This window comes from Oncorhynchus keta, chromosome 18 (genome assembly GCF_023373465.1).
Source record: "Oncorhynchus keta strain PuntledgeMale-10-30-2019 chromosome 18, Oket_V2, whole genome shotgun sequence".
Lineage (NCBI taxonomy): Eukaryota > Metazoa > Chordata > Actinopteri > Salmoniformes > Salmonidae > Oncorhynchus > Oncorhynchus keta.
The window spans coordinates 13,053,362-13,081,311 of record NC_068438.1 but is presented as its reverse complement, the minus strand read 5'-3'; the positions used below and the strand labels follow the sequence as shown (position 1 = coordinate 13,081,311).

At 42.4% G+C, this 27,950-nt stretch overlaps 1 protein-coding gene across 1 annotated transcript; it reads right to left on the bottom strand.

Annotated features, from left to right (window-relative positions):
• Positions 1–1,012: 1,012 nt before the first annotated feature.
• LOC118397298 (hypoxia-inducible factor 1-alpha-like) lies at positions 1,013–27,636 on the bottom strand. The gene is made up of 15 exons (XM_035791918.2): positions 27,477–27,636; positions 20,930–21,117; positions 19,310–19,464; positions 14,709–14,793; positions 14,472–14,587; positions 11,624–11,811; positions 8,339–8,445; positions 5,001–5,148; positions 4,668–4,873; positions 4,237–4,373; positions 4,044–4,136; positions 3,719–3,849; positions 2,777–2,888; positions 2,523–2,646; positions 1,013–2,337 (listed from the first exon to the last, which is right to left on the bottom strand). The coding sequence occupies exons 1-15, from the start codon at positions 27,506–27,508 to the stop codon at positions 2,276–2,278; spliced, it is 1,884 nt and encodes a 627-aa protein (XP_035647811.2). The 5' UTR covers positions 27,509–27,636; the 3' UTR covers positions 1,013–2,275.
• Positions 27,637–27,950: the final 314 nt, after the last annotated feature.

Sequence of the window (27,950 nt, the reverse complement as noted above, 5' to 3'; positions counted from 1 at the left end):
CGGGCCCTCATTACCACCCTCATGCAGTCTGTTTCTGACCGTTTGAGCAGACACATGCACATTTGTGGCCTGCTGGAGGTCATTTTGCAGGGCTCTGGCAGTGCTCCTCCTGCTCCTACTTGCACAAAGGCTAGGTCGCGGTCCTGCTGCTGGGTTGTTGCCCTCCTACGGCCTCCTCCACGTCTCCTGATGTACTGGCCTGTCTCCTGGTAGCGCCTCCATGCTCTGGACACTACACTGACAAACACAGCAAACCTTCTTGCCACTGCTCGCATTGATGTCCCATCCTGGATGAGCTGCACTACCTGAGCCACTTGTGTGGGTTGTAGACTCCGTCTCATGCTACCACTAGAGTGAAAGCACCGCCAGCATTCAAAAGTGACCAAAACATCAGCCAGGAAGCATAGGAACTGAGAAGTGGTCTGTGGTCACCACCTGCAGAACCACTCCTTTATTGGGGGTGTCTTGCTAATTGCCTACAATTTCCACCTGTTGTCTATTCCATTTGCACAACAGCATGTGAAATTGATTGTCAATCAGTTTTGCTTCCTAAGTGGACAGTTCAATTTCACAGAAGTGTGATTGACTTGGAGTTACATTGTGTTGTTTAAGTGTTCCCTTTATTTTTTTGAGCAGTGATATATATGCACACACATACGTATATGTACGTGTGTGTGTATATATATATATATACACACACACACACACACACACACACACACACGGCTGGATTGGACCCCTCGGGCCGGACAATCCTGCTCTAAAGTGCCAGTTACTTTGTAGCTATGGTGAAGTATTATGGGTGTTATGGTCAGGGCACACACTTGGAAAATGTTCAACTTCCCCTGAATAAAACAAGGTCAGAAGTGCCCTAATCTCTAGACAGATGTAACATATCAGTTTGCCCTGATAAAGGAACATTATTGAATATCAAGTAAAGCAACAAGATGCAATCCGAAGTCAGCCAGCAACCTAAATATGAATCAACCATTAACACCACAAGATGGCAGTATTTCTTTACATAAAACGTGAATTTGTCTATCAGTTTATTCAGTCAATAACACTAGTCTTTGAAAATGAAAGTTATGATAAAAGGCAAAATGTCTAAATGGAACTAAAACATTAAGATGAATCTAAATGCAATCTTATAAACATGCAACTAAAATAAATCCTGTGTGTGCTTCAAACCAATGATCTTTTCTCCTAAACGATAGATTCATAATAAAAGACAACAACAGAGTAATTGACAAGGTGTTAAGTAAACATTTCTACTTGGTGTGAAATGAATACGCAAAAGGCGTATATCATATATTTATCCACTGGATTTGCAAAATAGCAATCATATTCCGAAAAGAAAGCATTACTGATTAAATGATAAGGTGATCATCTGGTGAGACCTAGAAATACATGATAAAAACAAGGAAAACACTGCGGTTCATACAATAGTAGTCTTATAAGCGAGCATACAAAACATTATTTTAATACATCAAATTGTTCTAAAGTCTAGCATGTAAAGTATATAAAAAAAGATGAGGTAAAAAGATGCCTCAAATTATTTGTCAGTTTGGTTGGAAAGAGATGGCAGTCAAAGAGCCCTTGTATGACAGTCGAGTTTGACCTACAGATTATTTGTTGAGGTAACAACTGCCTGAGTACTGCATCCAACTGGTCAATAGCAATGGCTTGTGTTGATAGTAATTCATTTGATCTTTTCTTATAAAAATGACCCATATATATGCCACTGACGATCGATCTGAGGTATTATTGGGAGATATTATAACCGTTGTGCGTTTGTTACAAAATAATAATATAATAATTAACCTAAATGTCCTGTACAGACTGTCAGGTCCACATACCGTACTAAACAACAATAGACCAACTGAAGGGTCATCACTGTGTCCTAAAACACCACTTTGTCAGACTTACTGTACATACGTTCTTTTTTCTGTTCTGACCTCGGAAGCACCATGGGGTCAAGTGTAGTGTTTAGACTAAAGTCTACAAGTGTTCGCAAGAATAGAGGAGAACACTTATCAACCCTGAATGAGAAGGGGGGTGAACCTAGTACTGCCACCTACTCTGAGACATGAAAGAGTAGTTCAGAGAGAAAAGAAGGAACACCATAACAGGCTGTTGTTGTGAACATGGGATGGCAAGAGTGAGGAGGTCTCCGAGTTGGAGGTGCTGGTGTCTGGTTGGGGAGTGTGTGAATCCTGTTGAGGCTCTGTGATCTCAGCACTCCCCAGCTGGCAGGGAAAGATTGGCAGCTGCTTCCTCAAGTCAGAGAGGAGGTCAGGGGGTCAGGTGGGCGGGACAAGAAGAGGTCCCTCATCAAGGCTGGGGGAGAACATGAGAGAGAAGGGGAAGAGGTAGAGAACTGAGGTGGATTGGTCATCATCACCTATTTCAGTAGATATTAGCTAAGTTGAATTTGGTAGGTACAGTATGACAGGCTTCATGTCTGGCATTTGCGTACTAAATATTTGCCCAAGATACAGTAGCACCATGACGTGTGTTTGTACCTGCAGTGTCACATAGTCCCTGGGCTTCACCAAGGATGGGGTCTCTGTCCGTCAGCAGTTGGCTCCGCCTGTGGGGGATTGGCCCCAGCTCCAACTCTGGGTTGTCTACATCCTCCAGGCAGTCCTGAAACAAACAAACCATTTCAACTTAAATAACACATCATTGTGCATGAAGTAATTTTAATGATACCTTGAACAAATGTTATCCACCGTTCCCAACCCCCTCCTCCAACAACCTTAAAGGCCCTCCTCACCAGCAGGGCATAGCTGAGAAGCAGTTTGTGCTGGATGGGGGACACCAAGTGTCTCGGTCTCTTGTCCTGACTCATCAGCTGGGAGGGCATGTCTTCATCCTGCTCATGACTTCTGTGGAAGTTACAGTTTGGAACGTTCAGCAACACTGTCCCTCCCAAAACATCCAAACACCACCGTCTGTCACTCCAAAACATCCAAACACCACAGTCTGTCACTCCAAAACATCCAAACACCACAGTCTGTCACTCCAAAACATCCAAACACCACAGTCTGTCACTCCAAAACATCCAAACACCACCGTCTGTCACTCCAAAACAGTCTGTCACTCCAAAACAGTCTGTCACTCCAAAACATCCAAACACCACCGTCTGTCACTCCAAAACATCCAAACACCACCGTCTGTCACTCCAAAACATCCAAACACCACAGTCTGTCACTCCAAAACATCCAAACACCACAGTCTGTCACTCCAAAACATCCAAACACCACAGTCTGTCACTCCAAAACATCCAAACACCACAGTCTGTCACTCCAAAACATCCAAACACCACAGTCTGTCACTCCAAAACATCCAAACACCACAGTCTGTCACTCCAAAACATCCAAACACCACCGTCTGTCACTCCAAAACATCCAAACACCATCGTCTGTCACTCCAAAACATCCAACACCCCCGTCTGTCACTCCAAAACATCCAACACCCCCGTCTGTCACTCCAAAACAGCCAACACCCCCGTCTGTCACTCCAAAACAGCCAACACCCCCGTCTGTCACTCCAAAACAGCCAACACCACCGTCACTCCAAAACAGCCAACACCACCGTCACTCCAAAACACCACTGTCACTCCAAAACATCCAAACACTACTGTCACTAAATCCACGTCTTGTCTCTCTCACTGGTGTGACCCAGACAGCAGTGGGTCAGTAGACTAGATGGTTACCGTTTCCTGGTAGCAGTGGGGGGCTCTGGGGAGGGGCTGTCAGGGGTCTCAGGGAGCTGGACGCTGAGCAGGAAATCATCATCCATGGAGATATACGGAGCCAGCATGTCCAGATCAACCACTTCCATGTCCTACCAGCACACGAGACAGACTGCTCAATCCCAGGTATAGGCTCCCTCTTACTAATGTCCCTCTCTCAAAATAGTTTGAGGTATTGAAGAAATAGGAAAGCACTAGAAATCCAGCTCTGTTGTGTGTGGTCTAGCTAGGTAATTGTGTGGCGACCATGCACATCATTATGTGTTCAGCTGTATACTGCATGTACCTCAGGCTGGTTTCTCTTCTGTACGCTCTCATCTGGACAAACAGCAAACAACTTCGCCACCTCGTCCTCTATTGGCAGCTCCTCAATGGGGATCTGACGAGGACAGATATATAGTGGTCTCCTCATCAGTGAGAACACTAGACTCTAGGTACTGTATCTTTACTGACATTTAAGAATCAACTAAAGTTCTTACCAGCGCTGGTGCTGATGAGGTGAGCTTGCTGAATATGGGTGAGAGGAGCGTCCACAGCTCAGGGGTGCACAGTTCCTGAGGGAAATCTGGGGCGGAGTCAGAGCTTGATGGAAGACCGAACGACGGCTCCGCAAAGTCTGCAGAAACACATGTCAAGGCACAAACATAAAAAGCCCTGTGAGCACTCATGACAGTGAATGAATTTGTATTAAGTAAGCTTCGTCTAAGCCAGAATGGCCCATAGGGCAGGAGGCTGCTTCTGTAGCATGAGGCAGCTTGATCTACTAGTACACTAGTCTGTCGTAGGGCCTCAGGCCACAGAATCTTTTGGTATTCCACCGGGGAACACACTCCCAACCTTCCAATCTCAGGGGAGACACTAACCACACGTTAGTATAGTACTAAGGTGTGAATTAAAGTTTGAGGATGACCTGTGAGGGGTACGATGGGGTCTCCTGAGACAGGGGCCAGTTGGAGGAGGTCCTCTGGGTTCTCCTTCAGCTGGAGGGAGAGCTCTGCACTGCTGCTGTTGTCACTGTCACACACGGTCTCCTCGGAGGCCTCAGAGACAGGATCACTCTTCAGCCCACAGCCAGTCTGCTCTACTGAGAACACCACATCCGCCTGCTCCACCACACTGAGAGAGAGAGAGAGACAAAGACAGACAGACAGTGACAGATGATAAGTATGGAGAAGATGTAGGGAGAATGGAAAGGGATGAACATATGTGTCATGAAAAAGGAGATGAGGAGGTGGGGCATTACCTGAGGATAAAGTTAAGACAGACCACAGCCTCTGGTTGAGAGGTCTTGTTGTTGTAGATGACTGTAGCCTGGGTCTCTGCCCACACAAAGCCTCCACTCTTAGCCAGGAAACGGTATAGACTGGTGCACACCTGGCCTTTGGACAGAACTGAGATGGGGGGAGGGCAGTGGGTAGGACAGGTCAGTGGATGACAATTAGAAATATACACAGATAAAAACATGTGTATACACCCACCGGCACGCACGCACACTTCAAGTTGACCAATTCACTGGAGCACTTCTAAAAGCTAGTAAAGCGCATGCCCCGCCCACCTCAGGATTCCCCTTTCCAGCCATTACTTCCCTGTTTTTTGTGTGGTGTAAAATACATTTGTCAAATAATTGTTGCTGGGTCGATTTGTTTAAAAAGAAAATCAATGCCAATTCGTTGCTTGTACAATGCAAATTTCCTGTAGATTTTATGTTTGCGCTAATGTCTGTCATGACCGCTCAAACATGCTGGTTCCCTTCAAAATGTCAACAGCGATATGAAGATTTTGATCGGAATTTTGATCGGAACGCCTACACTTGGATGGGGATTAAAATGCACAAAGACCATATTTATACCACAAGACAGAGGAGAAAGCGATCTTTCTACAGGTGAGTGTTCCTTTATGGGCCAGTTTTTAAAAAAGTTATGATTAAATCATTTGAAACGTTCACAAAGTAACTCACCTGCAATGGAAGCCACTCCTGAAAAGGAACAGCCAAATCTCCTAAATACGGGTTTCGATCTTCCACACAATGTGAACTATTTGCGCGTTGGTAAATTATAGAGCACAGCATTTAGATTATAAAACTGGGGGTTATAATTTTCTTAAAGATAGTCACCAAATGTTGAATATACAAGAGGATTTGACAAAAAAAAAACAATGAATATGAGTGGAATCTACGGTGAAAGCTTTAGGTTGTCACAAAATAACAATTTATGTCAAAGGTGAAACCTGAATTCCCACCAAAACTGATGGATTACATACAATGTGTCTGTTATTATACAATTGTTTCTGATATAATTCAGTCAATATATATATATATATATATATATATTTGTTTTTTCTATGATGATTGTTGCTACTCAAAGCCTCAGTGGTCTGACGATAGACTACGGATGTTTCTCAAAATGCATACTACCTTGCCGGTCTAAATCAAAGTATGCGAAACGGAGCACAGAGGGCACTTCTCGAATGCGTACTCCCGTTTGAATGTATTTTGAAGCATGCGTCGATACAAGCTTCAACGGAAAGTATACACAGATATGATGCAACCGCGTAATAGAAATACGCACATTTCTTGAAAATCAATGGCAGCCATTCTTTGAGCTGAAGCGAGAGAAAAATAAACTCTCATATGTTGTCAGAATACAATATTCTATCTTGATACATTAATAAATACATGCTGTGTTAATTTGGGGATGTTACCCTGCCTACAATACCCACAGTATTGTGCGTAGATTGCAAGCCCAGACACAGCGTTATTGCATTTTGGTACACCAGAAGTTCAATTAATTTCCAATGGAATGCTACGTTTGCCTTGCAGCGTTGCGTTGCAGTGCGTTCTGTGTGGTACATACATTGTATTTATCGAACGTAAGCGTCAAACGGTCTGGTAGTAGACGGCTTCACAGAAATGGTAGCAGAAGGCGAATGTTTAACTTTTGTTGAACACATATCCAGACGATGCTGCTTACTATTTCGCATAATAAAACTATCGGTCTGATCAAAGCGTAAGTCAATAGGTCTAACTGGCTAGCTAACAATTATTTGTGGCCAACTACCCACGAAGAATTGACATCTACCTTGCAAAACATTAGTTTTAGGTCATTTTTGCCTGTTTAACGAGCTGGCTAGCTAGATTATAATGATTCACATTTATTAAACCTTTATTTAACTAGGCAAGTCAGCATAGCTAGCTGATAATTATGAAGTAAAATGTTTGCTTTGTGTATATCTTGTTTGGTCTCCATTGTTGCCATTACCCTGGCTGGAAGAAGGTTCAGTGAATGGGGAGGTATAGTGTGAGGTAATACAGTAGGGGGGAGTGCGAGTGCTTCTTAAATGTCATGTTTTATGTGTTCTCCACACTCTCATCCTCACAAGAACATGCTCAAGAGAACGTCCTGGGAGAATGCACTCAGAGCATGAGATTGTGGAGCATGGTAGTATATGCATATTGAGAAACACCCCAATGCATTCGAGCAGAGCCTAGCAGTAGCTCTGATGTCTTTGTCCATGGCTCTGTTCACACTGATCAGTCTGCTTCCCACATGCACCCAGGAGGAAAGGCTGAACAGTAGCATATCAAGTCTGCCCGACAACAGCTGTCACAACAACACTTCTTCCCCAGTACTCAGTGTCAAGTTACTTATGCATCACAGGCATAACACACAGTGTTACACAGACTCTCATAGTACTGTCATTTGTCACATGATAAAGTTACAAAGGAGACTAGGGCTGCAGTCCAAACACGTTATTTTGACCCCCCTCAGCCCTTGTGCTAGTCACTTTCCCTTGGGGGAAATCCCAGTCTAAACCAGATGCAGTTTGATTGACAGCGTCATGGCATTTTGGTACACCAGAAGTATATTCATTTCCTTGCAGCACTGCGTTGCAGAGACAGTAGCATTACGTTCTGTGTGGTGCAGATGTTGGATTTATTGAACGTAAGCGTCAAACTATCTGATGATGGCTTGACAGAAATGGTAGCAGAAGGTGAATGTTGAACATTTGTTGCACACATATCCAGATGATGCTGCTTACTATTTCGCACAATAACACTATCGGTGAGATCAAGACGTAACGTTGCCCCCTCAGCACTTGATTTTGCTCAAGGGAGCGAGTGAAGAACTAATCACTTGTGGGGTTTGATATGACCCACAATTCAATGCAAACTGTAGTCGCGTCATACTTCGGTGGCCGCAAAGTGTCACATTTAATCAAAACTGCTGCATTTTTGGCATGTCAGACAAAATTATGGAGCTAGCTTGCATTATATATATATATATATATATATATATATATATATATATATATATAACATAACATTGATTTTATCATTGGCAAATTGCTTAGTGTCGTAATGAGGACCCTATAAAAAAGGATCTAGCTTCATAAACATGTTTGGGAGTTCTGAAATGTATTGGAATAAATGACCAAACTATAAAACTAGCTAGCCAGCTGTAGCTGAGGTGTTTAGGGCCGAGGGCTGTCTACTTTGAATTTGGACTGCGGTCTAGTTCAGTGAAACCAATGTTTTAGCATGGGCCCTTCCACCTACAATCCACACTGCTCTCAGAGACTCACGGATGTGCAGGCTCTTGGTCACATGATCTGAGTCCAGGGCATGATGGAATTTGTAGGCAGATTTGCCAATCAGATCTTCTGGCTCGTATCCTACTAGCTCTGACACCCTGGCAAGACAGTGGAGACAGAAGGAGGTGTCAGGGGTGAGAGGTCAGCTTGGAGTCAACAACCAGAGATGATGTAGTATTGCAAGAGGGAATGGTATAACATGGTATCTTAATCTGCTGGGGTAAATTAGTTATGAGTTATTGTAATTCTATGAGCCCCGCTGAGAGTGGGCAACAATGGTTATAAACTTTCCCACGGTATGGGGATGACCACCTCCAGCTGTCTGTCTGTGTGTAGTGGGAAATTATTTTATTAAATTATTTCCTGTATTTTATTTGTTAATGATATGTTATAAATATAATTGTATATGTGGAGAGACCCCGAGGGAGACATTCCCCTAGGAGGTGAAACTGGAATTAGCCATGCTAATATCATGTTAATTTTATTTTAATTTCACCTTTATTTATTAATCAGGTAGGCTAGTTGAGAACAAGTTCTCATTTGCAGCTGTGACCTGGCCAAGATAAAGCATAGCAATTCAACACATACAACAACACAGAGTTACACATGGAATAAACAAAACATAGTCAATAATGCAGTAGAACAAAAGAAAACAAAAAGTCTATATACAGTGAGTGCAAATGAGGTAAAATAAGGGAGTTAAGGCAATAAATAGGCCATGGTGGTGAAGTAATTTCAATATAGCAATTAAACACTGGCATGGTAGATGTGCAGAAGATTAATGTGCAAGTAGAGATACTGGGGTGCAAAGGAGCAAGATAAATAAATAAATACTGTATGGGGATGAGGTAGGTAGATAGATGGGCTTTTTACAGATGGGCTATGTACAGGTGCAGTGATCTGTGAGCTGCTCTGACAACTGGTGCTTAAAGCTAGTGAGGGAGATATGAGTCTCCAGCTTCAGAGATTTTTGCAGTTCATTCCAGTCATTGGCAGCAGAGAACTGGAAGGAAAGACGACCAAAGGAGGAATTGGCTTTGGGGGTGACCAGTGAGATATACCTGCTGGAACGCGTGCTACGAGTGGGTGCTGCTATGTTAATGACATGTTTGGTTAAGTAGTTTTCTTCTGTTAGTCTATAATTATCTGTTTTAACTGACTACTGATATCTTTTAACTTCTTAAAAACAGACCTTTGACCTGTTTAAGTGCCGATGGTATACTTTCTGGTAATCTGTGCCGACGGTGGCTAAGGCCACTGATTTAGCTGCAGTCTGAGAACATTTAATGACCTTGTTGACAGAACAGTTGTCTGCTGATAGTGGATGAAGGGCCTTATCCGAGGAGTCCAGGCAGACTTTTTCTATGTTGGAGGTTGTCTCCCTGTTGCAACATGTATGAAATCTAATTGATTTATGATTGACTATATCGGCAACTGCTCCTCTTTTATTCAGGGGTTGGGAACCGTTCTGAACAGAACTCCTATAATATAATAAAGTTCTGAACCGGGTCAAATCCACCCAAAAGTAATGGTTTATTTAGTTCCTTTTCGTAATTTTTTAAAAACTTGTGAAATCAACATTATTTTACATTCAGCTCATTCATTTACTCCACCAATTAGCGTGGATAGAGAAGCTTGCTACGGAACAGGTGAGCAAGTAGTTCACATGTTGTTTGATTGGGCATACAAGTGCAGGTGCGACTGAAATGTCATGAGTGGTGAGAGAGCGAGAAAAAGGGGTGAACTTTTAGGGGGCTTGAAGTTCTGAACATCATGGCATGACTTGGAATGTGTTTAGGCTATTACTAGCATCAGCACTTTACTGAATTACATCATTATATACTAGATATTATGCATATATTTTAAACAAAAAATATTATTAAACGGTTCTCAAGATTTGAAAATAACGGTTCTGTTCCGGAACACTGGAGATTGAACACTCGTTGCCGGTTCTGTTTCCGTTCCTCGAAAAATGTTGCTCTTTTACATTTTTTTGGTGCTGTTCCCTGAACCGGTTCTAACCCCTGCTTTTATTCACTTGACAATCCCCTTTACAGTGTGTGTGTGTGTGTGTGTGCGTCAGGGTTTCTGTTCGGAAAATGTGACAGCGGACATTTGACCGGCAACATTTTAATTGACCAGATATTTGAGAAATGTACCGGACCAATATGCACTAAGTGCGTAACCTGATTAGGGCGTCTACCCACGGTGCTCAGAGTGACAGAAACCACTTTTAGAATATGGTAACTCGTATTAACAGAACATACAAGTCGAGGATGCAACGATGTGCGGTCCTTCTTACTGAATTCTGAATGCAATTAACGGGAAAACTTTTGTTTTGAAATTTGTTTTGAACAACCATCCATCTCGGAATTCCAACGCGGGCCTCTTGCTAGAGCTCCGCCTTTCAAACCTGAAGATCACGGATGTCATGATTTGACCTCGTATTTTCAGAGTTCCCAGGTGCAGCAGCACCTCTTGCGAGTTCTGACAGATTTTCCACTCAAAGGCTCTGTATCTGTATGCGGGTGATAAATAAGATACAACTAATATACTGTACACCTACATAACGAATATACTGTACACACGCACATATTAAATTTCACTAGATTATGCAAATTAACCCATAGACCGCATGCCCAGTCAAACGTATTTCCATCTACAAAAAAAATAATTTAACTTGTTCGAACAAAAGCCTGCTATTACCGGCTAACGGAAACCCTGGGGTGTATGTGTGTGAGGTTTCTGTTGCCGTGTGTGTGTGTGTGTGTGTGTACTAGCCTAAAAGTGAGTGTTCGGTCTGGTTTAATCATGGGTGTATTCCTTACGCTGATTCTGTTGCAAAAACGTTTTGCAAACAAAACTTCACTCCAAACGCTGTTGAGTTGCATTTTGTTCTTAAACGGAAATTTCAGTTCAGTCGTGTCGCTCTTAAAATTTTTTTTTTTTTGCGACTGGAAGAAGTTGGAAGTGACCCCAGTGACTTCCCTCCACTATCAAGCAGGGTTTCCCAAACTCGGTCCTGCCCCCCCCATTCATTTATAGATTGGCAGCTGGAGCCAAACGCTTTTCGGATTGGAATAGCAACGCGTGGAAATCATAACATTTAAATCAACTACAACTTCCGTTTAAGAACCCAACATATTTTACATCACGTTGAAGAAATGTTTTGCAACAGAACCGGCACAAAAGAATACACCCAGTGTGTGTGTGTGTGTGTGTGTGTGTGTGTGTGTGTGTGTGTGTGTGTGTGTGTGTTCGTTCGCTCAGCCTCACCTGCCATCGCAGTGTGTGAAGCACAGGTCCATGCTGTGTCGAGTGAGGAACGTGCTCCGGTCCAGGGGGAACTCCACACTAGACGGATGGGGGATGGGCTCACACAGCACTGTCATGAAGCTGCCTGCAGGAGGTGATGAATCCTCGCCACTGCAGCACACACGCATGTGGCCTGTACAGTGCAGCACCTGGGGGCCACAGACTGCAGTAAGATAACAATGGCTATCCATATATACTTACAGGGCACATGAATGGGCATCAGGGCCCATGTGAAAGTAGTAGAGCAGGGATGGGGGACACAAATCTGAACTCATCATAAGGGGCTGCAGTTGCTCGTTTTATTTTGTGTGGGAATTGATACGAGGGTCTTTAAACTAAAATGGGGGCCACGTGTAGCCCATCTCTGTTGTAGTGTCAACTCAGGGCAGACGGACTATGTTAAGCAACATTCACAGTGGGACTTGAAGCTAGACATGCCCTGTTAGAAGAAAGTGAAAACATTTTAAGGATTCTTCAATAGAAGAGTAAGGCTCCCATCCCGAATGGCACCCTATTCCCTATAAAGTGCACTACTTTAGACCAGAGCTCTGGCACAGACCAACTAACTGAAAGATGGAGAGGTACTGGAATGACAGTGTTAAATTGGGATGTGGCACCCTTGTAACATGGCCAAGAGTGAGAACACAGACTCACCCCAATAACACACCTCTACTGGAGTCCAGAGCGTAACTGAGTCAAGGCTTTCTGACCGTCATGGTCTCTGATGGACCCCTACCCTGTGTGTCGGTGCACATGTGTACACTTGTTTTCCTATCTGTTCAGTACCCCAATGTCCTAACAACTCACCCATATGTCCTGACAAGGTAGGAAAACAACTTTTTTGAAAAGTCAGGACTTCTTTCATGTCCTGAATTTGTTCACATGCGATTTTAAGCTTAAGGGTTAGGTTTAGAGGTTAATGTTAGGGGTTAGGAAAAAATGTGATTTATAATGGTCAAAAATGTTTACTCCACAAAAAGTCCAGAAATGTTAAGAAAATAAAGCCTCTCGACACCGAGCCAAGCAGAAATGCGAGAAGCAATAGGGGACACCATCTATGCTACCAATGATGTAGGCAAGCCATAGTCACTCCAATAGGAAAGAACGTAAGGCAGGCTGGATTAAATAGAGAACCAGACTCATAAACCAGAGAGACATGGTTACTTCCCCACGTCTCATCATTAGAATATGATTGGAGAGGGTACAGACAATACCCTGATATATAGGCCAGCCAGCCAGCCTGTCCTGCCAGAGATACCTAACCTTTCAGCTGGATCAAGTGTCCTGGCCTTCATCTCATGTTAATTGATGTTTCTTTAATGTCCTAGCAACATCACTGGAAACAGCAACTTGGGCTACATATGAATCTCACTGAATGGTGAAAGACGGCCCTAACAGGGTTGGGCGGTATCATTCCTGGGTATTACCGCTAGCGCCCCCTAGTGTGCACTCTCTCTCCATAGCGGACACAAGCTAAATGTTAACAAGCGGACATAAACTAGTGTTCCAGCTCAACCAACGTTCTTTGGCCGTTTTTCAGCCTTGGGTGAATTTTGACTCGTTCTATTGTCCAGCCTAACAGCAGGAATCTTGATCAAGGAGGGTACTCATCTCTGCTGTAAATCTCGCAAGCTAGCAACTTACCAAACCAAATGTATAGCTGGAGAAAATGTATTTGGCACATCCTAGATAGTCAAATGTATAGTTAGTTATAAGATAATTAGCTAGCAAACAGTTGTGAGTTTCAAGTGTAACTTGATCACCTCGCTGTGGATCGATCGGCACGTCACAATGCTTCCATTTGCTCTGTGTGCTCTTTGCAAACCAATATACCACGTGACTGACTCAATCAGCTGCTTGGGGAACGACTTCATAATGAAACAGGCAAAATGAAGAACGCCATCTGCTTCATATATTAACCTAGTGCACAAGTTGACAGCAGGTACAGTGCATTCGGAAAGTATTAAGACCCCTTGACCTTTTGTTATGTTACAGCCTTATTTTAAAATGATTAAATAAAAATCATCATCAATCTATACCCCGTAATGACAAAGCGAAAACAGATTTTTAGAAATGTTAACATAAATATTAAGACCCTTTGCATTGAGACTCAAAATTGAGCTCAGGTTCATCCTGTTTCCATTGATCATCCTTGAAATGTTTCTACAACTTGGAGTTCACTGGTGGTAAATACATTTGATTGGACATGTTTTGGAAAGGCACAGACCTGTCTATATAAAGGTCTAACCGTTGACAGTGCATGTCAGAGAAAAACTCAAGCCATGAAGTCGAAGGAATTGTCCGTAGTTCTCCGAGACAGGATTATGTCGAGGCACAGATCTGGGGAAGAGTACCAAAAAATGACTGCAGCATTGAAGGTCCCCAAGAAAACGGTGGCCTCCATAATTCTGAAATCTAAGAAGTTTGGAACCACCAAGAATACCTAGAGCTGACCGCCCGGCCAAAACTGAGAAATCGGGGTCGAAGGACCTTGGTCAGGGAGGTTACCAAGAACCTGATGGTCACTCTGACAGAACTCCAGAGTTCCTGTGTGGAGATGGGAGAACCTTCCATAAGGACAACCATCTCTGCAGCACTCTACCAATCAGGCCTTTATGGTAGAGTGGCCAGACGGAAGCCACTCCTCAGTAAAAGGCACATGACAGCCCACTTGGAGTTTGCCAAAAGGAACCTAAAGGACTCTCAGACCATAAGAAAAAAAGATTCTCTGGTCTAATGAAACCAAGATTGAACTCTTTGGCCTGATTGCCAAGCGTCACATCTGGAGGATTCTTGGGGGCAAACGTACCTTCCAGGTGGCAGACTTTATGTTGACAGTGCGCCCTCTACTAGTCAGAGTGCTCTTCATCCTAAGGAAGAAGTTCATCTCTGTGTGTTGCTGCGCTGGTTTCTTCTTGGACACACCTGGGTTGGAGAGATGGTAGAGTTGGAACCTATGTGAGCATGCATGATGAACATAGACACACACACACACACATGCGTACGTACACACACACACAAACATACAAAGGGTGGTTTGTCTCACCTGGCCTAGGCGCCAGGAGATCCCGTAGCTCCTCTTGGTCACATGGGTGGACAAAGTCATACACACTCTGACCCAGCAACTCCAGCTAGACAACAGAATAACAATATAACCATGTCAATACAATACCACACAGGCCCCTTCCCATGAATTACAGATTCTGAAAAGCTGCAGTGCAGGTTCTCTCAAAATACTAAGTCAGAGAATATCACACCAGGTGCTTTGTAGCTTGTATTTGCTAACTTCTACAAACAGCATGATGTCTGCATTTTCTTGGCAATCCAACCAGACTCTTAGATTTGTTCTGCAGAGTAATCTATGGCACCATTAACTTTTAGCTCCCACTTCACTATTGTGGGATGATTATTTGTAATGACTGTTGATTGTATTATTACATGGCTACACTTAAATTTGTTAAAAAAAATATAATACATATAAAGTTAAGAAAAGTGGAATATACCGTGCCTTGCAAAAGTATTCGGCCCCCTTGAACTTTGCGACCTTTTACCACATTTCAGGCTTCAAACATAAAGATATAAAACTGTATTTTTTTGTGAAGAATCAACAACAAGTGGGACACAATCATGAAGTGGAATGACATTTATTGGATATTTCAAACTTCTTTAACAAATCAAAAACTAAAAAAATTGGGCGTGCAAAATTATTCTGCCCCTTTACTTTCAGTGCAGCAAACTCTCTCCAGAAGTTCATTGAGGATCTCTGAATGATCCAATGTTGACCTAAATGACTAATGATGATAAATACAATCCATCTGTGTGTAATCAAGTCTCCGTATAAATGCACCTGCACTGTGATAGTCTCAGAGGTCCGTTAAAAGCGCAGAGAGCATCATGAAGAACAAGGAACACACCAGGCAGGTCCGAGATACTGTTGTGAAGAAGTTTAAAGCCGGATTTGGATACAAAAAGATTTCCCAAGCTTTAAACATCCCAAGGAGCACTGTGCAAGCGATTATATTGAAATGGAAGGAGTATCAGACCACTGCAAATCTACCAAGACCTGACCGTCCCTCTAAACTTTCAGCTCATACAAGGAGAAGACTGATCAGAGATGCAGCCAAGAGGCCCATGATCACTCTGGATGAACTGCAGAGATCTACAGCTGAGGTGGGACACTCTGTCCATAGGACAACAATCAGTCGTATATTGCACAAATCTGGCCTTTATGGAAGAGTGGCAAGAAGAAAGCCATTTCTTAAAGATATACATAAAAAGTGTTGTTTAAAGTTTGCCACAAGCCACCTGGGAGACACACCAAACATGTGGAAGAAGGTGCTCTGGTCAGATGAAACCAAAATTGAACTTTTTGGCAACAATGCAAAACGTTATGTTTGGCGTAAAAGCAACACAGCTCATCACCCTGAACACACACCATCCCCACGGTCAAACATGGTGGTGGCAGCATCATGGTTTGGGCCTGCTTTTCTTCAGCAGGGACAGGGAAGATGGTTAAAATTGATGGGAAGATGGATGGAGCCAAATACAGGACAATTCTGGAAGAAAACCTGATGCAGTCTGCAAAAGACCTGAGACTGGGACGGAGATTTGTCTTCCAACAAGACAATGATCCAAAACATAAAGCAAAATCTACAATGGAATGGTTAAAAAAAAACATATCCAGGTGTTAGAATGGCCAAGTCAAAGTCCAGACCTGAATCCAATCGAGAATCTGTGGAAAGAACTGAAAACTGCTGTTCACAAATGCTCTCCATCCAACCTCACTGAGCTCGAGCTGTTTTGCAAGGAGGAATGGGAAAAAATGTCAGTCTCTCGATGTGCAAAACTGATAGAGACATACCCCAAGCGACTTACAGCTGTAATCGCGGCAAAAGGTGGCGCTACAAAGTATTAACTTAAGGGGGCTGAATAATTTTGCACACCCAATTTTTCAGTTTTTGATTTGTTAAAAAATGTCATTCCACTTCATGATTGTGTCCCACTTGTTGTTGATTCTTCACAAAAAAATACAGTTTTATATCTTTGTTTGAAGCCTGAAATGTGGCAAAAGGTCGCAAAGTTCAAGGGGGCCGAATACTTTCGCAACGCACTGTATATATATATATATATATATATAAAATTCTGTAGAATTTGAGGGTTCTCAGAGACAACCTATTCTGAAAGAAGAAAAGGAAGCACATATATGGAGCACATACACTATATATACACAATAGTACGTGGGCAACCCTTCAAATGAGTGGATTTGGCTATTTCAGCTACCCCAATTGCTGACAGGTGTATAAAATTGAGCACACAGCCATGCAATCTCCATAAACAAACATTGACAGTAGATTGAAAGTCACTGAGCTTTTCAGTAAGGCCAAAGTGGCACCATCATAGGATACCACCTTTCCAACAAGTCAGTCTGTCAAATGTCTGCCCTGGTCAACTAAGTGATGTTAACCTGTTACTCCTACCCCCTACTTTTTTGAACATTCTGTTAAAAATCGCGCAACATTTCAGCGCCCTGCTGCTCATGCCAGGAATATAGTATATGCATATGATTAGTATGTGTGGATAGAAAACACTCAGATGTTTATAAAACTGGTTAAATCACGGCTGTGACTATAACAGAACGTGCGTTTCATCGAAAAGCGCAGGAAAATCTGATCACTGAAAATGGAAATATATATCCATCCGCCACTTCAACCCATTGATAAAGGCGAACCACAATAAATGGGGCTGAGGTTGCAATACCTACAGCTTCCACACGATGTCAACAGTCTTGTCATTTGCCGAGGCTTTGTTTCTTGGTCAAACGAAGAAGAAACAAGCCATTTCTTCAGGTCTCCGACCGGATATTTTGGTTGAGGTTTACCCGGACATTATTTCCAGACGGACAGCTAAAGAATATACATCGTGATCAATTTGATTGCTTATTAACATGTACTAATACCTAAAGTTGCATTACAAAAGTATTTCGAAGTGTTTTGTGAAAGTTTATCGTCGACTTTTTTAATTTTAAAAAATGACGTTACAAGACGCTATTTTTTTCGTTTATCACACAGTCTTCATAGATCGATATCTAGGCTATATATGGACCGATTTAATCGAAAAAAAATACCCAATAGTGATTATGGGACATCTAGGAGTGCCAACAAAGAAGATGGTCAAAGGGAATGAATGTTTTATATTTTATTGTGCGGTTTGTGTAGCGACGAATATGCTAATTATTTTGTTTACGTCCCATGCGGGTCTTTTGGGGTGTTACATGCTATCAGATAATAGCTTCTCATGCTTTCGCCGAAAAGCATTTTAAAAATCTGACTTGTTGCCTGGATTCACAACAAGTGTAGCTTTAATTCAATACCCTGCATGTGTATTTTAATGAACGTTTGAGTTTTAACTAGTACTATTAGCATTTAGCGTAGCGCATTTGCATTTCCAGATGTCTAGATGGGACGCCTGCGTGTCAGGTAGGAGCAAGAGGTTAATATGAAGTGGAAACATTTTGGAGCAACAACGGCTCAGCCATGAAGTGGTAGGCCACACACGCTCACAGAACGGGACCGTCGGGTGCTGAAGGTCGCAAAGTGTGAAAACCATCTGTCCTTGTTTGCAACACTCACTACCGAGTTCCAAACTGCCTCTGGAAGCAACGTCAGTACAAGAACTGTTCATCGGGAGATTCATGAAATGGGTTTCCTTGGCCAAGCAGCCACACACAAGCCTAAGATCACTATACACAATGTCAAGCATTGGCTGGAGTGGTGTAAAGCGTTCTCTGGAGTGATGAATCACACTTCATCTGGCAGTCCCATGGACGAATCTGGATTTGGCGGATGCTAGGTGAACGCTACTTGCCTGAAATGCAAAGTGCCAATTGTAAAGTTTGGTGGAGGAGGAATAATGGTCTGGGGCTGTTTTCATGGTTTGGGCTTGGCCCCTTAGTTCCACTGAAGGGACATTAACGCTACAGCATACAATGACATTCTAGACGATTCTGTGCTTCCAATTCTATGGCAACAGTTTGGGGATTTCCCGTTTCAGCATGAAAATGCCCCCGTGCACAAAGCGAGGTCCATACAGAAATGGTTTGCCAAGATTGGTCTGGAGTAACTTAACTGGCCTACACAGAGCCCTGACCTCAACCCCATCAAACACCTTCGGGATGAATTGAAAAGCCCAACATCAGTGCCCGACCTCACTAATGCTCTTGTGGCTGAATGGAAGCAAGTCCTCGCAGCAATGTTCCAACATCTAGTGGAAAGTCTTCCCAGAAAAGTAGAGGCTGTTATAGCATCAAAGGGGCGACCAACTCCATATTAATGCCCTTGATTTTAGAATGAGATGTTCGACGAGCAGGAAGTGTATAATGTCAGCATTCTACTAAGTCTTTAACTGATTCATTCTACCTGACTATACTCAATAGAACTTTGTGGATACAGCCTGATTGTAAACACATGGGAACAACGCACAACAGCAGTGGAATTGTAAACGGCTATAGTACTACTATATGCAATTAGACAGATGCTTTTTATTCAAAAGAGATTCACAACAGTGAGTGCATTCATTTTCATATGGATCGCCCCAGTGGGAATCGAACCCATGACCCAGACGTTGCCAGGAACATGGGGCTGTATGTACCTGTGGGATGCCCAGGTGTTTGCTGACGCTGTCACCCAGGTAAATCATATCCCCCTCCTCGGTCATCACCAGGATGAAGCCTGCCAGCGCCCGGGGGTAGAACCCATCCACCGTGTCCTCGTCCCCATCTGTGACGCGCTCCTCACTCGTGTCCCCTACAATGACATGAAACACACGTCATTAGAAAACATTAGAAATCACACTGTAGGATTTTTAATGAATGTATGGTGGAAAATAAGTATTTGGTCAATAACAAAAGTTTCTCAATACTTTGTCATTGCTAACAAAGAGTATATAACAAACGTTTTCTGTAAGTCTTTTGTAAGGTTTTCACACACTGTTGCTGGTATTTTGGCCCATTCCTCCATGCAGATCTCCTCTAGAGCAGTGATGTTTTGGGGCTGTTGCTGGGCAACACAGACTTTCAACTCCCTCCAAAGATTTTCTATGGGGTTGAGATCCGGAGACTGGCTAGGCCACTCCAGGACCTTGAAATGCTTCTTACGAAACCACTCCTTCGTTGCCCGGGCGGTGTGTTTGGGATCATTGTCATGCTGAAAGACCCAGCCACGTTTCATCTTCAATGCCCTTGCTGATGGAAGGAGGTTTTCACTCAATCTCACGATACATGGCCCCATTCATTCTTTCCTTTACACGGATCAGTTTCCACCCCCATGCTTCAAAGTAGATATGTTCTTTGGATGCAACTGAGCATTCTTTGTCCTCCAAACACAACGAGTTGAGTTTTTACCAAAAAGTTATATTTTGGTTTCATCTGACCATATGACATTCTCCCAATCTTCTTCTGGATCATCCAAATGCTCTCTAGCAAATTTCAGACGGGTCTGGACATGTACTGGCTTAAGCAGGGGGACACGTCTGGCACTGCAGGATTTGAGTCCCTGGCGGCGTAGTGTGTTACTGATGGTAGGCTTTGTTACTTTGGTCCCAGTTCCCTGCAGGTCATTCACTAGGTCACCCCGTGTGGTTCTGGGATTTTTACTCACGTTCTTGTAATCATTTTGACCCCACGGGGTGAGATCTTGCGTGGAGCCCCAGATCGAGGGAGATTAGTGGTCTTGTATGTCTTCCATTTCCTAATAATTGCTCCCACAGTTGATTTCTTCAAACCAAGCTGCTTACCTATTACAGATTCAGTCTTCCCAGCCTGGTGCAGGTCTACAATTTTGTTTCTGGTGTCCTTTGACAGCTCTTTGGTCTTGGCTATAGTGGAATTTGGAGTGTGACTGTTTGAGGTTGTAGACAGGTGTCTTTTATACTGATAACAAGTTCAAACAGGTACCATTAATACAGGTAACGAGTGGAGGACAGAGGAGCCTCTTAAAGAAGAAGTTACAGGTCTGTGAGAGCCAGAAATCTTGCTTGTTTGTAGGTGACCAAATACTTATTTTCCACCATAATTTGCAAATAAATTCATTAAAAAATCCTACAATGTGATTTTCTGGATTTTCTTTTCTTTGTCTTCTTTATCTGTCATAGTTGAAGTGTACCTATGATGAAAATTACAGGCCTCTCATCTTTTTAAGTGGGAGAACTTGCACAATTGGTAGCTGACTAAATACTCTTTTGCCCCACTAAAACTGGCCAATGGGAGCCCACCTGAGCGGAGGTGGTGCATGCGAAGGAAGCTGAGCGTCACTCTCATGATGGCGGCCTTGTCCAGGTCGGCGGAGACTCTGCGGGGTAGGGGCAGGGTGTGGGCCAACTTGTAGAACAGCTCCGTCTCCAGACTCCGCCTGCAGCGCGCCGCATCCCGGGAACGCACCTTCCGCTGATCCGTACTTGACCTGGATAGAGGGAAGAGGGAGAAGAAAAAAAACGTGAGGAATTGATAAGATAGGAAGAGAAGTAGAAGAACACACCAAGGCATACTGAGGTGGTGTTCATTCAGGAAGATACATCCTTTGATTTATCGAATTTTCCAATGTGTGAAATTCTAACCAATCAAAAGAACTAAAACCCGTTAAAACAGATTTCAATATATTTTTCTGTGAAGTCAGTCATTGGGTCCACAATGCCAAACTAGATATTTAACATCCACTTTGTATCTACAGTGTAATATCCACTTCCTTCTCAGACACCAAACAAAATTATAATTTCAAACATTGGCTTAATACTCTTCATTATCAAACTTCTCTGACCTTTTTACTCTCGCTATCACACCTCCATAACCCAATAAGCAAATATTCAAACTCACACATACAAACAGATGGAACCAAATGTATTTCCTAAATTGTTTCCGCTTTGATTCAGCATGTAAGGGCCACCATTTGCAGTTTACGTGTTCACCAAGTCACACTATGCCTGGGATGGAGAAGGGAAACGATCCTACCTAAACCACAGCCCTCAATCTCCTCTTACCCCCCTCCCCTGATTTCCTCCCTCGCTCCACGGGGACACAGGCAGGCTCTGTTAACTTGTTTATGGCATCTGACCCCAATAGTCTCAAAGAGCTACTGAGATTGTGCCCACTTCTTTCCCCATGGCTTTTCACAGGAAGTTTAAAACAGATGCGATGTGTATCTAGATGTATGACTGCAGGCTGGGTGAAATGGTTCAGGAATTCTCCACAATCTGTGTTTATCCAAAGAAAATGTAATTGATTATATAATAACTGTAACAGATCCTTACCAGCTGAGGTAATATGAAGTGAGTCATGAGTTGTCATTGGCCAGGGTGTGACAGAATGTGCTCGGTTTGATTTGAACATGGTCAGATATACAAGTGTTCTCAAAGAATTAGCCTAAGTAACAGGCAACATAAGGGCACATCCACAGTAATGGAATTGCACTGAGATTCAGATTTTTCACAAAAAAAGGTATGCTAAACTAAAAACATTGATTTCAAAGTTTAACAAACCACACAACTCCATCCACAATAACTACTTTTAACAATTTACCCTGAACATATTACAAACAAAAAAAAACATTACTGGAAGAACTCTGCAGATGCAAAGTTTGGTAACAGAAGTTTGGTAAAAATCTCCCTTTTTATGTGACCACGTTTTTCAAAATAATTTTCTCATAATTAAGATTCAAAAGGTGCAGAACTACAGTAAGTAAAGTGGATTTACACCCGGTAACAGAAATGAGGTAACAGAATTCCATCATGGGTCCTGGATCTGTACCACACAGAAATGCATAATTATGGATGCCATTCTCTTCATGGTGATGCCTACTAAATATGTACACAAAAAAAGGTAGAAATGTGCAATATCCTCCTTCGCATATTTGGGTATTATTCTACACACTGGCTATTATTTTAATGCCATCCGCTACCAAACAAATATGGTTGGTCCAGACCGGACATAATCTTAACCAATCATAGAAGTCTCTGTTTCACAAGTTTGGACATCAAAGTACAGCTCAGTAGAATACAGTACAGTGTGGGACTGATTTCTTCATTCCGCTCCCGCTGCTTTTCATTCCACGCCCGCCCACTCCCACTGATGTCTTGTCCGACTCCCACCTCCTCCCGCAAGAACTGGTCCTGAACCCGACCACAGTCCCACAAAGTTAGTTTATGTGTATGTGAGGCAGCTTGATTAGCAGTCCTGGTCTTTAGTTTTGAACAGTTTGGGCTACAGATGAGCGGTTTTCTGCATTGTTAAGGTGCAACCAGGGACACAAACCCTGCTCCGTTTGTTTCTATAGCAGAGGCTATGCCCAAAGCCATACATAAAGAAATAAATTACTTTGGCTAAGCCTAACCAGACTTTCCTGTGCTAATTGTTTTCAAAGACAAAGTAAAATAATCCAAATGACTCATGATGTGTGCCCCTCAAATGATACATTTGTAACAGCCTGAGCGCACTGGACCTGAAACAAGGGTACAGATGCAACCATGTGCCATTTAATGTATCTGACCGACACTAGTGCTCCCAAGTCAAAATTCCATGTGCATTCCACGTCTACAAATGAGTTTCTTAAAAAAAAAAAATGTCTAATCAAGATTAGGAAAAGTTTCATGGCACACTTAAGAGTTACTCAAGGCACACCAGTGGGCATCGGAAAACCGGTTAGGAACCACCGGCCCATCATACCTAGGAAGTTAATTTCCATGGAAAAACAACCATGTGATTCTCCGCCCATGCATATAGCCTACAGCAGGGCTTTCCAACCCCATTCCTGGAGACCTACTGGAAGGTAGGTTTTTAGCTCCAACCCTAATCTAGCGCACCTGATCATAATCAATAGCTGGTTGATAAACTGAATCAGGTTAGTTCCAACTGGGGTTAAATCCTACGGGAGGGTAGCTCTCCAAGAACAGGGTTGGAGAGGCCTGGCCTAGTTATTTTACCGAGAACATGCATGGGCACATTTGATCTTACACACCCAACACAAAAAAAGAGATGATGTAAGCAACTGAACTTGAAGAATAATTATCCTATGAGAGTTTGTGAATAGTGCGACAGAGGTGCTTTAATACAATCGATTACACACAAAAAAATTAAACAAAGACAACCGTTCAAAATAATCTGCAGGACTAAAAGATCTGATCATGTCAAAGTTGTCCGTCTGACCGCCCGCTCCCAGCATGAAAGAAATGCTACCGAATGGCAATGCTCTCTGTAGGGACCCGCAGGTCCCGTGGGATTCAACGCTCTACAGTACAGCAGGGAACAGAACAGTAGAGTTCAGTTCAGTCAAGTGGAGTATAGCTCAGTAAAGTACATTAAAGTTCAGTACATTAGTATACTCTTGTGTGCTGTACTGAACTCTACTCCACTATTCTTCCTTACTGTACAGTACTAAACTAAACTTTTCTTGAATGTACTGTACTATACCACACTGTGCACTACTGTACTGTAATGTACTGTCCAAACTTGTGAAACATAGACATCTATGATTGGTTAAAATTTGGACCTGACCAAATCTGAACCAATCACTGACTTCTAGATTTGGGGCAAATTAAAACCAGATTAATTCAATTAATTTATCAACCGTGCGTAAATGTCTTCTGGCGTACGTGAAGATTCTAGGATTTTCGTGTGCCACAAATTGGGATTTATCAAACTGTCATATGCAACATACACGCATGTTTTCATTGATAAATCAGAACCATATTATATTTGCGCTCTTGTGAACGAGCGTCACAACCCCCCCTGAATAATGCACCTTTTATGGTAAGGAAAACGCCCTCATTTGCTGTATGATTTGGAAATGTTTGAACTAGGCCATGTTACTTTCTAATAAAGCACAATGGCAAATTTGATTACATTTCTGTAGAGGTGTGGCCAGAATGTTTAAATATTTTACAGTCACCTTTCCCAAACACACTGGCCACGCATTTTGCACAATTGATTGTTATTCAAACAATTTAAAAGTAAATGCTACAGCCCACACTATGCAAAATAACATTTTGTTTGTCAATAGATGATTGTGTTTCCATCTTCTGCCTTGATATAGGCTATGATGTCACACTCGTATCTCACAGCAATACTGCAGCCGGCCCATACTGTCCCATAATGTACTTGTTGCTGTTGAAGTAACAGTTGTTGTGTTGAAGGGGTCAGAGTGCATTGCCTGCAAGGCCCTGACTGCTGATTGGTCAATTCATTGGAGCCAGATCCGTTTAACTCCTGGGATCTTTATAGCTCAGTGGCTGGTATGTTGGGGTGGGGGAGGGGTATTTGAGTGAGCTGGAGCCTCTCAGCCAGCCTGTTCGTCAGCTTTTTTTACATGATTAAAGAGTGCAAGATATTTTATGAATCTATCTTACAATTGTTTTATTTGTAGGGGTTGAAAAAACAGTCTATATCAAAGAATGTCATTTTGGCCATAAAAATACTGTCTTAAGTTACAGGAATGAAAAGATTTTATACAATTTGATAGAGATTTTTGACACCTAAAGAACACTTGGGCCTTGTTACAGTTAAACATTTATACAGACAGATTGTTATGAGATATCTGCTCCCTTTTCTGTGCACATGTTGACAAGATGTTGGGGAATCACTGAAGTGGAATATTGACCCACTGAGCTTGCCTTTTGACTCAAACTGAATTTTTCCACTGCTCTATGTTCACTACATACTTCAATTTGAGACTACCATCGGTGAAGTCATTTGTGGTGATGTCAAAAGGAGGGGTATTGTACAAAACAAAGTAATCAGGGATTGGATCATCTCTAACCAGAGTATCAAAGCCAATTACAAATTTTCAAAATGCCGCTTTATCCACATGTGTTCTTGCTCTGGCCCAACCCATCGGTTTCTGGGACCAATCAGGATGGTTAGAATGTTTTTGTGTTCTAGAAATCGTCGGGGAGGTACTCCGATCCAGACTCATTGCGGAGAAGAAACTAATGTCCATGGGTGTGGCAAGGAGTTTGGGTAACCAGGCAACCACTGAGCATTTCTGAATAGTCTTTTCATGTACAGCTCAAGAAAGAAACAGGGCATTTTGTTATATTTCAATGTAATATTGGGATGTAAACTCAAACTTAAATATATTTAAATTTGTATTTGACATGGTATGTGTCTTCAATTGAAGCCCATACTGTATGAGATGTATACTTTTGAAAAGGTAAAGATTTGTTTAAGACTACCAAACACTGTGAACCTGTCTAAGCCCTCCGCAGAAACACGATAGAGTCCTATAAAAGGTGTTTTGTTCAGGGATAGTTCAGTCAAAATGTATATTTGGGTCTAATTATCTTGACATAGAGTTGTGTCTGAAGGCCCATGGTGAATCTGCAATCATCTATTTATTACTTCTGCCATAGCCAGCATGGCCAAATTTCATGAAAGTAAACAGCCAAACCAATGTTAACAATGCTGCACTGCAAGCTGAAAATTCCCCCCCCAAAAAATATTGTTGTGGATTTGTCACCATGGGCTTTCAGTTCAGACAACTCAAGGTAAATCTACCCAAATATAGATTTTGACTGAACTAGGCCTCTCTCTTTAACCTTTTGAACAAATATTTATCTTCGATATAAAAACAAAAAGTTAGCTTCCAAAGGGTTCCAAAACCATAGATCGCAAGCAAGGGGTATCAACATTTAGATAGAGCATTTAGGCAGCATCAGACCATTTCCCACACCCAGCTTATAAGTAGCCTACATGGAATGACCCAATGCAATGCAACTGGAGTCATGATAAGGGCAAGATTGATGATACTGAGGTGTGTGAATTGGGTAGGCTCAATCCTATCCTGAATTATAGTTAATCCCTCAACCAAAACTATGTATCAAAATAAATACTTAAATATGCTCAAAGTGTTCTACAACAAATAAAATAATGTTGTCTAATAGTTGTTGGACTATTTACAAAGCCAATATCTAAACGCAGTGACAAATAGGTGTCATGGCCATTGGGGGGCACAAGCCCCCGCAGAGTTGTCATGTGTAAAAATAAATATATTATATATAAAAGGATAATAACATTTGTCTGTAATACTACTAGCCATAGTTTTTATCAAGTTGGCTTTAGCTAGCCCAGATAGGTTCCTAATCTCCCAACTTCATAACTAGCTACCAAGAAGCCATATCAGGCTATCAATCAAGTTAGAGTAGGTAGCTTGGCTGACTATTTTAGCTGGCATGTGTAAGGGACATCACACATCACGCTGCTTGCTTAGCGAGTACCACTTCGGACCATACCTGGAGCGAGATCAGATCCTTTGCCTTGCTAGCGAGCACAAGTAACCACTCTCCTGAAGAGTCTTACCAGTCAACGCCACATGAAAAGATAGCTGAAGCCTAAAGTGGGGACCCTTCAGGCTGAGGAGTAAGTTTCACACATTCCCATCAGCTACACATGCCTGTGCGGCAAGATTGGTTGACTTCAGAAATGCAAGCAATAACTGAATGTACTGAATAAGACTTACATTCCTTACCCAGATGTTTGTCCCTAAATAGCAGGAAAAAGCAGTTCCTCCTTATGGACTTTGTGCCCTCTCAGATTTTGGGGGTACATGACGCCCCTGGGAGACAATACTTGAAAAATGGAATAAGTGAATTGTACTTAAAAAAAAAAAAATGAAATGTGTTAATAAACATTTTAATATTTCGGATGTGTACATGGGTGCGCATGTCCAATTTATTTTGGAGTCGACAGACAATAGGCTACGAGAACACTTGGAATACGTCGTCGACGATGTCTAACTGAAAACATACATGTAGAACTCATTTTAAAATGTCTTACCGTTTCCCAACAGGCTCTTCTTTCGTATCCATATTCAAATCGTAAACGTTAAATCTAACACTTCAGGTTTTATTATTGTTTTATTCTATACTGACTGTTCTGTTCTTCTCGAGAAAGATCTAACCACAACGCCTCGTACCGCCTGCCTTCCGCCTTTGCAGACATTATAGCCAATGAGAGGGCAGATTCCCATATGAACAACAGGGCTGCGTTCAGTACGAAAAAAACGTACGGCAACGTTCAATTAAAGGGAAATGGTGCTGTTCTAAACGACCATTTGAAAAACTGAGAGGGTTTGGGGTTAGAGAACGCTCCACTTTCCTTTAAATACATACCTTATTGCTTCAAGCAACGGAGAAAACGTACCTCAAAGTCTGTTTAAGAACGTTTTGAGCTAACGTACCGTTCGGTACAAACGGCCACGCAACGTAGCAAACGTTCAATCGACCTGAAGGCACCCCAAGCACAATTTTG

Bases quoted from the DNA above. Each gene is read 5' to 3' on its own strand.
- LOC118397298 (XM_035791918.2), bottom strand. From the start codon at position 27,508: ATGGATACGAAAGAAGAGCCTGTTGGGAAACG. The intron at 11,812-14,471 runs GTACGTTTGCCC...TGTGGCCCCCAG, and splicing joins TAAAGTCTGCCACCTGGAAG to GTGCTGCACTGTACAGGCCA. The intron at 8,446-11,623 runs GTGAGGCTGAGC...CTGTCTTGCCAG, and splicing joins TTCACACACTGCGATGGCAG to GGTGTCAGAGCTAGTAGGAT.